Raw genomic sequence first — 13,434 nt, forward strand, 5'->3', positions numbered from 1 at the left:
TGGATGTTGCCATTACACAGATTTGTGCATAATTATTATTCATTTGCTTCAAGTGTTTTTGGATGATTAAGAACAGTTGATCAGCCAATCAGGCAGCATTTGGTTTGGGGCTGTAGATGTGATGAGCTCTTCCTGTTAGCCCTACAAAGCCCTTCACTCTGCTGGAAAAAAATGTCAATATTTCTTCAATACATCCATATAATCAGAGCACTTTGCCATGTTGATAAAGAATTATTCACATTACTTAGATACTACTGTTGTCAGATTCCTGTTGGAGCTCTTTGTCAACCAAACACTTGACAAAGCGAGTGGTGGTGCATCTCACTCTTCTCCTAAGACCAAGAAGCTAACACCAACTCTCTGCTTTTCTTTTTTTTCTTTGATTCCAGTCTGCTCACAGTTCTCCAGAGGTGTGTACGCCATCTTTGGCTTCTATGACAAGAAGTCCATGAACACACTGACCTCCTTCTGCGGTGCCCTCCACACCTCCTTTGTAACACCCAGTTACCCCATCGACTCCGACGTCCAGTTTGTCATCCAGATGCGCCCCCCCCTGAAGGGGGCTGTTCTTAGTGTCCTTACCTACTATAGGTGGGAGAAGTTTGTGTACCTCTATGACACAGACAGAGGTAAGTCCTTTCATCCATCTTTGAAGACTTAACCAAGACAATCCAATTTACAGAATTACAGTTGTTATATGACATGTATTAACTTATTTAGCATTCCTGCCATTATCAGAATATATTTAGTAGTTTCCTTTAATCCACTGAACAAGAGGTTGTAGCCATACAGTTACCAGCTAACGTCTTGTGGTTTTTGCTGTACTGTCACTAGCGGAGCAAATATCTCTATCTGTGGTCAAAGACAAGCACCCAGTCTCACTGGTGTTTTTGGTTTTGGCACAGAGGGAGGGCCGTACGCCTGGCCAAGGTGGCTGTTGGACAACTGCAGTGCTCTGGCACGCCCCATGTGCACAGCCTAAAGCTAGTGATGCAGAGAGGATCTGCACAAACCCTCACACATGACAGATGTGTCTGCCATGGGTGGCCAGACCTAAGGCCTCTATCTCTACATATGTGATGTAGTTTAGACAATCAGCTCCATATCAACACAGTACATCATATCAAATGCCTTTGAATTTAATAAGATTAGTAAATGTAAACTGACTTTAAACATATTTTTAACATTTCAAGCAGACCCAACCAGTGATTATTACATTATCACTACAACACTGCAGAATTTTACAAAAGCCTGTGTGTCTCTCACCGATCTATAATACAGACGTCCTATATTACAGATCAGTGGTCTGTGTTGAGATATAGAATGAGATGTACAGTACCTGCTGTCTGTCAAGCAGGACTCTTTTCTGACCTCACCCCTTACATTAGAATTCAGGGCAACAGAGCACTCCCACATGAAACGTTGTTTGTTTTGTCATCACTGAGAGGTCTTGAACCATACGCAGCCCTCAGGAGTCCTGACAGACACATCCCCCACCTCTCCAGACAACAGAGAGCGTGAAGCGGCTAGCCGAGTCGTCTTAACATCTGCGCTGTGACGCTTTGTCAGCTCTGCAGTGTGTGCAGCAGCTCAGGCCTGGTGCACTGTTTACCAGCCCCTCACCCATGAAGAAAACCACCATGGCTCCCCCTTCAAATTAAGCAATTCATTAAACTCGAGTGCTTCAGGGTGAGAAACAGCTGAAATGTGCCTTTTGAGCAACTGCTTTCCCTCACAGAAATTGAGCTCCAAGCAGACGCATTATAACAGCGTCTGGTTTGGAGACGCTCACACACCTGTGGGATGTTGCTGCTTTAGTGCTGTGCTGAGCTGCGGTTTAGAGACACTCACACACGTGAGACGCTGCTGCTTTAGTGCTGCGCTGGGCTGCAGTTTGGAGACACTCACACACGTGAGACGCTGCTGTGTTAGTGCTGCGCTGGGCTGCGGTTTGGAGACACTCACACACGTGAGACGCTGCTGTGTTAGTGCTGCGCTGGGCTGGGGTTTGGAGACACTCACACACGTGAGACGCTGCTGTGTTAGTGCTGCGCTGGGCTGCGGTTTGGAGACACTCACACACGTGAGACGCTGCTGTGTTAGTGTTGCGCTGGGCTGGGGTTTGGAGACACTCACACACGTGAGACGCTGCTGTGTTAGTGCTGCGCTGGGCTGCGGTTTGGAGACACTCACACACGTGAGACGCTGCTGTGTTAGTGCTGCGCTGGGCTGGGGTTTGGAGACACTCACACACGTGAGACGCTGCTGTGTTAGTGCTGCACTGGGCTGCGGTTTGGAGACACTCACACACGTGAGACGCTGCTGTGTTAGTGCTGCGCTGGGCTGCAGTTTGGAGACACTCACACACGTGAGACGCTGCTATGTTAGTGCTGCGCTGGGCTGGGGTTTGGAGACACTCACACACGTGAGACGCTGCTGTGTTAGTGCTGCGCTGGGCTGGGGTTTGGAGACACTCACACACGTGAGACGCTGCTGTGTTAGTGCTGCGCTGGGCTGCCTCCTTGGCACCATTTGGCACGGCGACACACAAACTTTCTAACCAGTGACATAAAAATAGCATCCAGTCTGAAAGCTGAAGGAACTGATCACTGGGGATTTCACTTACCAGATGTAGCAGACTGTGATCGTGGATAAAAGTGCTAATGTAAATTATCTGAAGAGCTGATGCAAGCAAGCCTATGAGCACAATGAAACTGTTGGTGGTTTGAGATTTATGTGTATAATGTATAATATTAACTTTTTCATAGTCTTATTCATTAAAAATGCAAATTCATTTGGTTGTTGTTAATGCAATGATCACTCAAAGTAGGCTAGGATTAAGGTTAGCGCTAATGCTAACACCTTATTACACAAATCCTTGGTAATGAGAAATATCTTCCAAAGTCCTCCATCTGAAAGTAGAAAAGACTCCAGACGGCCTTATTGCCTTAGTAGTGATATAACCACTGCATGTCACTTCACTGTGATATAATCACTGCATGTCACTTCACTGAGATATAACCACTGCATGTCACTTCACTGTGATACAACCATTGCATGTCACTTCACTGTGATATAACCACTGCATGTCTCTTCACTGAGATATAACCACTGCATGTCTCTTCACTGAGATATAACCACTGCATGTCTCTTCACTGTGATATAACCACTGCATGTCTCTTCACTGAGATATAACCACTGCATGTCTCATCACTGAGATATAACCACTGCATGTCTCTTCACTGAGATACTGCACTGCACTGCAGATGCTTTTCTCATTCTCTTTCAAGAGCATGTGGTCTCTGTCACTGACAAACACAGCACTCAGACCTCACCTCGAAGGCCTTCAATACAACAATTTACAGCATCTGATAAGCAAGTATTTAATGTGAGCATTAATTCAGAAATAATAATATAGAAAATGGTCCAGTAAGAAAGAGAGTCAGTTATGTCAGACCAAACTGAGGCCTTTCATACGTTAAATGGGAGTAATCAGATGGTTTTCTATTATCTGAAGTGGAAGTTTTATAACTTCTACTTATTTTCATAAAATTCCCCAAGCAGAGTCCAAGCAGGTGTATGAATCTAAAAGCACTTACTCACCAGAACCAGGCTTTCTCACCTTCAGCACTCTCCTTCTGTTTTTATATCTGAAATGTCAGCACTAAACTGAGCGAATTAGCAATGTATACATGCCACATGCAGCATTATTAGCTTAGAATCATACATTTCAGAAGAGATTTTTTGTGAAGGGCAAACATATTGATTTGGCATCTCAGTGAGTGTCAGCCGAGTGAAGTTTTAGACATGCTGAGCTAGGTAGACATTACCACCTGAACTAGACTCAGAAATTAGTAATGGCAGCATTCTCTTAGCATACTTACTCTGGGGTGAGTTACTCAAGGGCATCATGGTAAACAGATTGCTTGCATTTAGGGTGGTTGGCCAGAGCTTTTTGAGTTATGATAAATATAGCGAGTGTTGCGTAGTTTGAGCAATATCACCATTGATTTAATTAAAAGAAAAGGCCATGCTGTAAAATTTGATTTTCCAGTCACATTTACTGGCTCAAAGCATTTTATTATATGAGACAAGGACAGATAGTAAGTTGTATAAGCTGATAAGAATTTAAGCGTAGCAAGAGTGCCGCAGCAATGGGCCATAACCTTCAGCTTTTGAAACAATTATGGCGATGATTATGTTTGTCAGCATCAGGAATCTACTGCAATTGCAAACACACTGATTGGTTAGTTGGTACTGCAGCTTGTAGAGTGACACATTTAAATAAACATTGTTCATACTGGAAGCTACTGTAACCCAATTCTTTTGTCAGTAGACCAGGTTTATTAAGTTCATTTGGCTATTATTAATCTCACAGATGCCTGGCGGCGGGTGAGAACTTCAGGAGCTCATGTGAAAAAGCGAACACTACCATTACCATTACTGACATTACCGAACCTGTGCTCCATGGGCTTCATCCCCACTGGGCCCTCAGGTGCGCCTCCTGGTGGGTTTTTGAGATAATGTGCAGCTAATTAGATCAGACAAAGGAAGGAGGCCCAGCGGGCCGCTGCGTAACTTCACCACCGTGCCCTTCAGAGCCTTAACGCTTCGCCTAGCTCCCCTCAGGAAGGTCACCTCCACCAACACAGGCTTCTGCACAATCCAAGGAAGAAATGCAGGTTATGTTGTTGTATAATGTTGTATAATATTGTATAATGTTTTGTAATCACATGCCAATTATATAAGAACTCATCATTACCTTAGATGAAAGCACACTATTGTATATATGTGTGTATAGTTGTTTTACAGATAGATGGCTGGTGCATCTGGGGAATAACTTAATGGTGGTATAACAGCATGGAGTCCTACTTGTGCAGTAATGTGGAGGCACTCTGAAAAATTAAGTAAGACTATAGTATGTCATATGTAGCAGGCAGTAGTCTGGGCTGCCCGTACCAAACAGAATTCCAAGCCATTATCTGCCCCCCCCCCATAGCAGAAATTACAGAAATGTAATCCTGGTTAAAGTGAGATCTGTGGCCCTAGGAGAGGATTAAAAGAGTCCACTGATTCACTCTAACTGACACCCTGGCACTCTGGCACGTCCGATTGGCACCTGTTTTAAAGGGATGAACCCATCAGGTGACTGAGCCCTGTGTATCATTGGCAGCATAGAAGCATGAAGCAAGCCAGCACTGTTGAAGGCTGGTGGAGAGTGTGTTGTCCTTTCCCGTGATCAAGTAGTTTGAGATCTGGCTAAAGTAACTACTAGATCAGGTTAGGTTTCCCCAGCAGTTTGTGATTTGTAGTGCTTTCTGGAGAGCTTAACACTTATGCTTTTAGTGTTAGAATGATATGTAGCCTTCACTTTCTTTACGAAGAACCCCATAGAACAACTTTGTTAATTTATATGCTAAATTACACCACAAACATTCTGGAGTTACATGTAAGAGACCATTCAGAGACTCTAAAGGTGACTGTCTAGGAAGAGTTTTGAGTAGGAAGAGCTTTGAGTAGGAGGAGCTTTGAGTAGGAATTGCAACTTTTCACGTCAGGTCACAGTGTTGCCAACTCTCATGCATTGAGCGTGAGACACACGCATTTGACTGTCTTCACACGCTCTCACGCCACACTTCCGATATCTCACACCGGAAAAAAAATCTAGTTTATTTACCTCTGATCCACATCTATGATTCAATGAGTTACTAATTCGCTCTGACGCCAACCACTGGCGATCGATCGAGCACGATATAACACTTAATTTGTGTCCATTTTACACCCCCCCCCCTCCCGTCAACAACTTACGTTCACCGCATACCTCCCCTCCCGGTCAACAATTTTACACTCGCCACCCCCTCCAGGTTCAAATCTCACTCCAAGTGATCTTGAAAAGTTGGCAACCCTGAGGTCATGTCTTCCCAGCTTTTACTTTAGTTCAAAATTGGAAACAAGAAATTCATATTCTGTGAACTAAAACTTCATTTGTTTTACATATTCATGTTTTGCAAAATTATATCACAAAAACAAAATTACACTTAGACTGATACAACTGCTGAACTGTTGAACAGTGGATAGATGACAATCCACATTCCACACACTTTATTCTGCAATTTTAGTGCAGTTGATGCTAAATTACATCAACTAGGCTAAACTGTCCAGACTTGTGACAGTTGAAAGTGTGAAAGCTTTGCTTTTTAGGCTTCACTTTAATATACTCTTACTTGATGAAGTACGGTAGCCCTATGACCTCACATAAAAGCATTTATGAATGTCCCTGTCCCAGTGGAGATGTGAGACAGGGACACCTTTTCTTGGACATCATCACAATGAGGTTAGGTCAAGTGAGTCTTCCATCCTTTACCTTGAAATTCATTTAAAAGAAAAGGAGAAGAAGCACTAGTGCTTATTGAAGCCGTGCTCTCACATGTAAGAAGACCTAATATCATCCTAATATTCTCCTGTTATAATACATAAATCTTTGTAAGATATTATCATGAGTAAACAGTTAAGATACAGGCCTACACTTCAAACCTTAGCTGCATTTCCTCACTGTGCTATGGAAGACGTTTTCCCAGTATTAAGAATAAGCTGTGATCTGACTAACATGCTTACACTTGCTTAGTAGCAAATTCCATCCAACAATCTTCTCTAGAGATCTAGAGATCTGTACCCTCCCCTACAGACTTAACAAAGACTTAACAATGTTTTTTTTTTCTCCAGGTCCGGAGTGCCTCTATGTGAAACCCAATGTTATTTTTTTTGCTTGCCAGCGTCAGTTTTCACAGCTCATGTCTGGCTGTTTGGACGGCCTCCCCCTCTTCCCATTTCTCCATGGCGTACGCACCCCTCCCTCATACATCCCTCTAGCAGGCAAAGCGCTACATCTGTCCCCTGCCTCTTCTGGGTACACTTCAAAAGCAACACACAGAAAGTCTGCATTTGCAGTAGCACAGTGTTCTACTTTTCGTTGATAGCGAGACAATTTATACAGTGCAGCCTGTTGTGGATTAAGTGGAAAGCTCATGAAGACTAAAACTAGCTCACTTGGGTGTAGGCAACCAGTGTCCATGCTACAGAAGCACTTGATCAGCAGTGCATTTTATACATTGGAAAAACAAACAATGACCTTGCAGTTGAAACACACTGGTAGTTACTGTGATTTCTTGCACATTTGGTGGGGGAAGTATGATCAGCTTTTATTATACAGGACTAAAGCTTTGGGATACAAACAAGGTTTATTCTTGTAGGTTTTCTTGCTGCTGTTGTCAGGGGAATCTAACAGTGTCTCATGCATCGCTGGTTCTGGTGTGATCTGGTTGGTGTGATCTGGTTCTGGTGTGATCTGGTTGGTGTGATCTGGTTCTGGTGTGATCTGGTTGGTGTGATCTGGTTCTGGTGTGATCTGGTTGGTGTGATCTGGTTGGTGTGATCTGGTTCTGGTGTGATCTGGTTGGTGTGTCTAATATGTCACGTTTCTTTGTCTGTTAAAACTGCAGCAAACCCGTTCAAAACGTACTGTACTGTACTGCTGTAGTATTTGTGGTGTTATTTGCTAAATTATTTAAATGCAGAAATTTTTTATTAAATCTGGTCTACCATTTGTCTCGTGCTGTGACTGAACAGCATATACAGCTGCACATTAGTTCAGAATTTCACCAAATTAACACAAAACAACCAAGTTGGTTATGGTGAATCAGTCCTTTGCAAGTTCTGTCTTCTCAGTGTTCATTGCAGGTCAGAGCGTGGTGTTGTACATACGCAATAAGATCGTGACTGCTGTGTTTACACCTATGCCACACCTATACTGTAGAAATAAAACTGGTCAGTTTGCACCTGTAAATTGACATCTGTTATTCCAGTGAAATTATTCCTTTAATTTGACCTCTGCCAGAATATGCTCATTACATTAAATAGCATTATGATAATATTATAAAATATGATAATATATAAAATATAAATATATTTCTTAATCCTCAACTTTTTAACCTGGTAGAAATCAAATAGCAAAATCAATTTATGTAAAAATGTACCATGCGATACAAGCAAAGACAGAGATGGCTGTTAAGAGTTGTTTATAAGGGCAACACAGATAATGACTGTGCACTTTCTTTCCTCCAAACATTCACGTCAGGATTCGTTTATTAAAATGTGATCTTTCTTAGTCCATTCCCACTCATAGGAATTTCGTCAAACATTGTGATGGCCACAGTTCATAAATGAATTGTCTATTCTTATGCACCTTTACGTTTCCTTCAGCATATCCTGACCATTAACTGAGGAAGTGAAATTAAATGGTGGAGAACGACTTCTTCTCATCCATTTGCCTCTGTGGCTCAGTCAATAAAGTTCATTAATTATCCTCACGTCACTTTCCCTAAGTTCTTGCGGTGGTTTTATAAAATTGCTTTTAAGCCACCACTTTCCCCTCCAGCTTAGAAAAAAGAGACTGCTTGCTCAGGTTGGATTTGCATGATCAGAGACTTTCAGCACATTTGTGGTTTTGATGGGGAGCTCTACCCAGGGACCTCTAGCTCTGTTCCTGACCATAATAACACAGTCGTAGGTGAAGGTCTGGCACAGGAGACCTTAAGGGCAGCCGCCATCTTGCATGTGCAGCTAATGCAACATGAAAAGTCCAGTGGAGTGGTGGCTGGGTGAGTACTTAAAACAAAGTGTTTCTCTACATCAGAACAGACTGCGACAGAAGCGTCCTCCCTTTCATTATGGGTGCCCACGCGGTCTGGTGCCACTAGAAACTCTCCTCTTCAGCTCTCGGCATGAAAATCTTTCCTTTTACGGCATCGTCCCTCAACATGTGTGGCTCAGTATCGAATGTGTTTTAACTCTTCATGCGCACGAACAGCATGTGGAGCAAAAGCCTGTGGGGTAGTGGGAGAGAGAAGAGACAGGCAGTCTGCTCTTTGCCAGGTATCGGTCCGCTATGGGCAGATAATTGCCAGGCTTGTGCAGCAGAGACGGATGATTACGAGGTTTATTGTCTCTACCAGGCACAATCACCCTTACCTCGTGTCTCTGATTCAGCACTCACTGCACCACTTGATTTATGGGCCCTCCACCCCCCCCCCCCCCTTCCCTTCCCCCTAACTCTCCCCCTCTCCCTCTTTCTCATTGTCACTCTATTGCTTGCAATCTCTCTCTCATACAGTTCCTCTCACTCACCCACCTCTCTATCTCCCTCTCACACACACAGTCTCTCCAGCGCCAACTCATTTCTGTATCTCGTCTCCTGTTCTTTCTCACTCGCTCTCGCCTTCTCTCTGCTGTAGTTGGCCAAGAGTGCCACTGCAGCACACCCACAGCTAAAGGGAAAAACAAAGAGAGAGAGAGAGAGAGAGAGAGAGAGAGAGAGAGAGAGAGAGAGAGAGAGAGAGAGAGACTAAGCAATGACTATGAAAAGAAGGAAAGAAATCCAGCCAACCTGTCCTAATCATTTGAAGGCTTTTGCTTTCAGTTGACATTTATGACTGGCGAGTTGGAGGGGCATTACAAGTTATATTCTGCTGGGGGAGACTAGGCGACCTCTGCCCCTTTTAGGTACATAATAGCGATTTATGACCAGTGGAGATACAGGTTATATGGACAGGGAGTGTGCTCTTTGTAGGTGGGGTGATGTCAAACAAACCTGCTCTTGCATCCCCATTGGCTTCTCCAACCCTAAGTCAGTGTTTTAAATATGATACAGCCATGAGTCAGTGTTATGTAAATATACTAAGACAAGTGTTCCAGACCTCTAAAAAAGCAGTCGATCGATCAGCAGACGAAAGCAGTGTATGGTTCCACAGACAGTAGTAGATCACTCAGACAGTAGTAGATCACTCAGACAGTAGTAGATCATTCAGACAGTAGTAGATCATTCAGACAGTAGTAGATCGCTCAGACAGTAGTAGATCATTCAGACAGTAGTAGATCATTCAGACAGTAGTAGATCACTCAGACAGTAGTAGATCATTCAGACAGTAGTAGATCACTCAGACAGTAGTAGATCATTCAGACAGTAGTAGATCACTCAGACAAGTAGTAGATAATTCAGACAGTAGTAGATCACTCAGACAGTAGTAGATCACTCAGACAGTAGTAGATCATTCAGACAGTAGTAGATCACTCAGACAGTAGTAGATCATTCAGACAGTAGTAGATCACTCAGACAGTAGTAGATCACTCAGACAGTAGTGGATCACTCAGACAGTAGTAGATCATTCAGACAGTAGTAGATCACTCAGACAGGGCAGTCATAGTCTGGTGGTTAGGGAACTGGTCTTGTAATCGAAGGGTCGTGGGTTTGATTTCCAGACTTGAGATCATGACTGAGGTGCCCTTGAGTAAGGCACCTAACCCCAACTGCTCCCTGGGCGCCGGGCTAGGGCTGCCCACCACCCTGGGCATGTGTGCACCACAGCCCCCTAGTAATCACTAGTGTGTGTGTGTTCTAACTACACAGATGGGTTAATGCGGAAGACAAAAGTCGATTGTGGTGAAAAATCACAATTGACAAATATGGCACATTTACATTTTACATTTCCGAACAGATGATCACTCAGTGTTTAGCCCAGCTGTGAAGGATGTAGCAAGAACCTCTTCACTTCTGTTTAGCGCTTCGTGCTTTTTGCACCGCATGTTGCCGCAGGTTCTTGCTCTGTGGCTGCACGGCATGAGTGTGTTCAAGACCCACGGCTCACAAGAACGCTCTTCTACCACAGCGACGTTAGTGCTTCACTAAATGTGGGGGGTGATGGGGAGTGCTGTGTGCTAATCTCCATAATGCACGCACACGGCTAGCACTGCCTCCACTGTCGAAGCCGGGCTCGCCTGATGTGAAAACAAATTTATCCTTTTCTATTTGCAGCAGGCTGAGGGGAAAATAATATTTCATTGGCCCATTCAAAATGGAGCATTTAGCCTGATTAGTAGTTAAACAAATGACCGACATGTGTAGGGATGGCGGCAGTGAGACATCTTGATAAATACTTTCACTCTCTAAAATGTTTTGGACTGAGATCATTGCTAGCTTGCGCTGCAAGATTTGCATAATGTGTTTTGTTCTCTGTAGAAGCTTGCAAAGTGATAAGACATAACATGATTGTTTGTTTGTGGATTTGAACATCTGAATTTCCAATCTTGCCAGTTTGAAATAATGGAATTTTAACTGACAGACATTATAGGACCCCCCTGAAACTCTGTGCTGTTGTGCTATGAACTATAGATGGTGAAAGACCCTGCCTGCAGAAGACATGATGTGTGTCTTCCCAAACTCTGCAGTCTCTTTCCTTTATCGACTAAAAGCTTTTTATTAAAGTAAATAAAACAGCCAAGTTAGTTTCTGCCCCTCTGGAAGCTTCTCCTCTCATTGTAAAGTTCAATTCAAACCCATATTTCACAGAAGGACACTGGTGTTGTTCACATGAAGGAAACATTTTGTGCTGGTTTGACACAAATTTGAACACTCTATTGTTGCAAATGGACTACATATACTGCACCACAGGGAGAATTTATTTCTTATAAATAATATTTAATACATATATTTTCTTCTTCTTCTTCTTTTCATTATTATTATTATTATTATTATTATTTACTTTTTTATTATTACTTTTTGATGCAGATTTTGCTGTTTTGATGCACATTTAATTACATTTTGATGCACATCCTGCAGTTTTCAAACCTTCTACAATTTTTAACACATTATTCTACTACAGTTCAGAATATTGTTTTTGATTTTAGAACTGGACAGTTTTAGGACTTTACCCTTTACCCACACGTTACCCTTTACCCTTCACACTTTACCCCTTACCAGGCTTTGTAAAGCCAACAGAAATGTTGTTTACTACCATCTTTTCTAGTTCATTTTTCCTTTTTTTCACAGCAGGATTTTCACCTCCATGTCTCTCCATTGGAGATTTCTGGCATCACCACCCCCACCCACAACCCCACACACCCCCATCCCCACTCACTTCCATCCTTTCCCAGCTCCACATGGCCTAACAGATGTAACTGTTTATAATGAGCTTCAGTGCATAGTAACTACAGACAAATTGGCCTCTTTGAATGTCCTTCAGGTGTCCTGGCCACCCACAGGCATTTCTGACAAGGTGAAATTGATGATGAGACCTGCTGGTGAGCTTGGATCTCTACATCATCATTGTGCAAACGGAGGAGTCCAGTGTTCTCTTAGATTTGGGAAACACTAGTATAGGTCTTGATTCTGATTAATCATGTACCTCATCATGTGCTACAAAGGCAGGTTATGGCGGAGAACTGAGGACTACGGCAATGTTCACTTCTGAGTAATACACTGAGAGCATCGCACTGCTGCAAGTTGAAATATTGCTGACAGGTTAAGAGATGTGATCAGAAACCTCGCCACCACCAGTGCCACCATGTGAACTGCATAAAATACATATTACAGGTCCCCAGTTAATGCAAGCCATTAAACACTTCACAACCAATATAATGCAGCCAATGTCTGACCAAATCAGTTAGAGAGCTGAGTGTTAAAGTGTGTACACTGAGGTGCTTCAGATGACCCTGAGTGTGTCTAATGTCAAAGCTCTTACCCTGCCCTCCCATTTGCTGATGGATTTAAAAGAGATGTTTTAATGAAAGGTCACTGGAACAGCATTAAGTGCCCATAGCTCACATTAATGGGTCTTTTTAGTGGCCAGACTGTTACCAAGGGGGTGCGACTGCAGCCTGGTACACTTGGCAGGCCCATGTGGACATATTGGGCCCAGTTGTCCATGAACAAGACAATTAGGGGCCCACACCAGCAGGGACTGTTCACAGACCCCCGTTCAGGAAAACACTTCCATGTTTATCTTTTTTGTTTGTTTGGTCTCCTTCTTTTAGGTTGATGATAAAGTTTATTTGCTTTGTGAGTGGTGTAAAAAAAAAAAGCAAGTTATATATGTTGTCAGAAAATTGTGTAACAGTTGTAATAATTTCTTAAAATATCAATATCTTATTAATTCTTTCTTTAAAATTTTAAATGAAGAACCATGCATATTTTGACAAACAAATTCATAGACAGGCTGAGTCATGGGCATTTTGTTACATTTATAAATTGAGGTCATTCATCTACTTGTTTCTTTTATACGTGCCTATTGTGAGATGTGTCAGGATTGCTGCTGGGGGGGGTCTGGAGCCCAGCAAGGGTCCATTAGACATCGTCCTGGAATACTGCACCTCAGAGCTGGATGATCATGACTGACTCACATGGCTGATTTGAGTGGAAAAGATAGGGAGATGGCAATGATGTCATCGCTCTAAAACCTAGCCCTGAAACCTAGCCATGAACCCTGGCCCTAAAACCTAGCCCTGAAACCTAGCTTTAAAACCTAACCCTGAAACCTAGCTCTAAAACCTAGCCCTAAAACCTAGCTCTAAAACCTAGCCCTGAAACCTAGCTCTAAAACCTAG

At 43.0% G+C, this 13,434-nt stretch overlaps 1 protein-coding gene across 7 annotated transcripts in view; it reads left to right on the plus strand.

Moving 5' to 3' along the window:
• gria3b (glutamate receptor, ionotropic, AMPA 3b) overlaps positions 1 to 13,434 on the plus strand; it is a 102,960-nt gene that overhangs the window by 28,679 nt on the left and 60,847 nt on the right. For all 7 annotated transcript variants that reach the window (XR_013134152.1, XM_077022791.1, XM_077022793.1 and 4 more), the window contains exon 3: positions 390 to 629. Coding sequence is in view for 6 of the 7 variants with exons in the window: in XM_077022791.1 (XP_076878906.1) it covers positions 390 to 629 (240 nt within the window). In the remaining variant the exon portion in view is untranslated. The remainder of the gene's footprint in view (positions 1 to 389; positions 630 to 13,434) is intronic.

Source organism: Brachyhypopomus gauderio, chromosome 11 (genome assembly GCF_052324685.1).
Source record: "Brachyhypopomus gauderio isolate BG-103 chromosome 11, BGAUD_0.2, whole genome shotgun sequence".
In the NCBI taxonomy this organism is placed as follows: domain Eukaryota; kingdom Metazoa; phylum Chordata; class Actinopteri; order Gymnotiformes; family Hypopomidae; genus Brachyhypopomus; species Brachyhypopomus gauderio.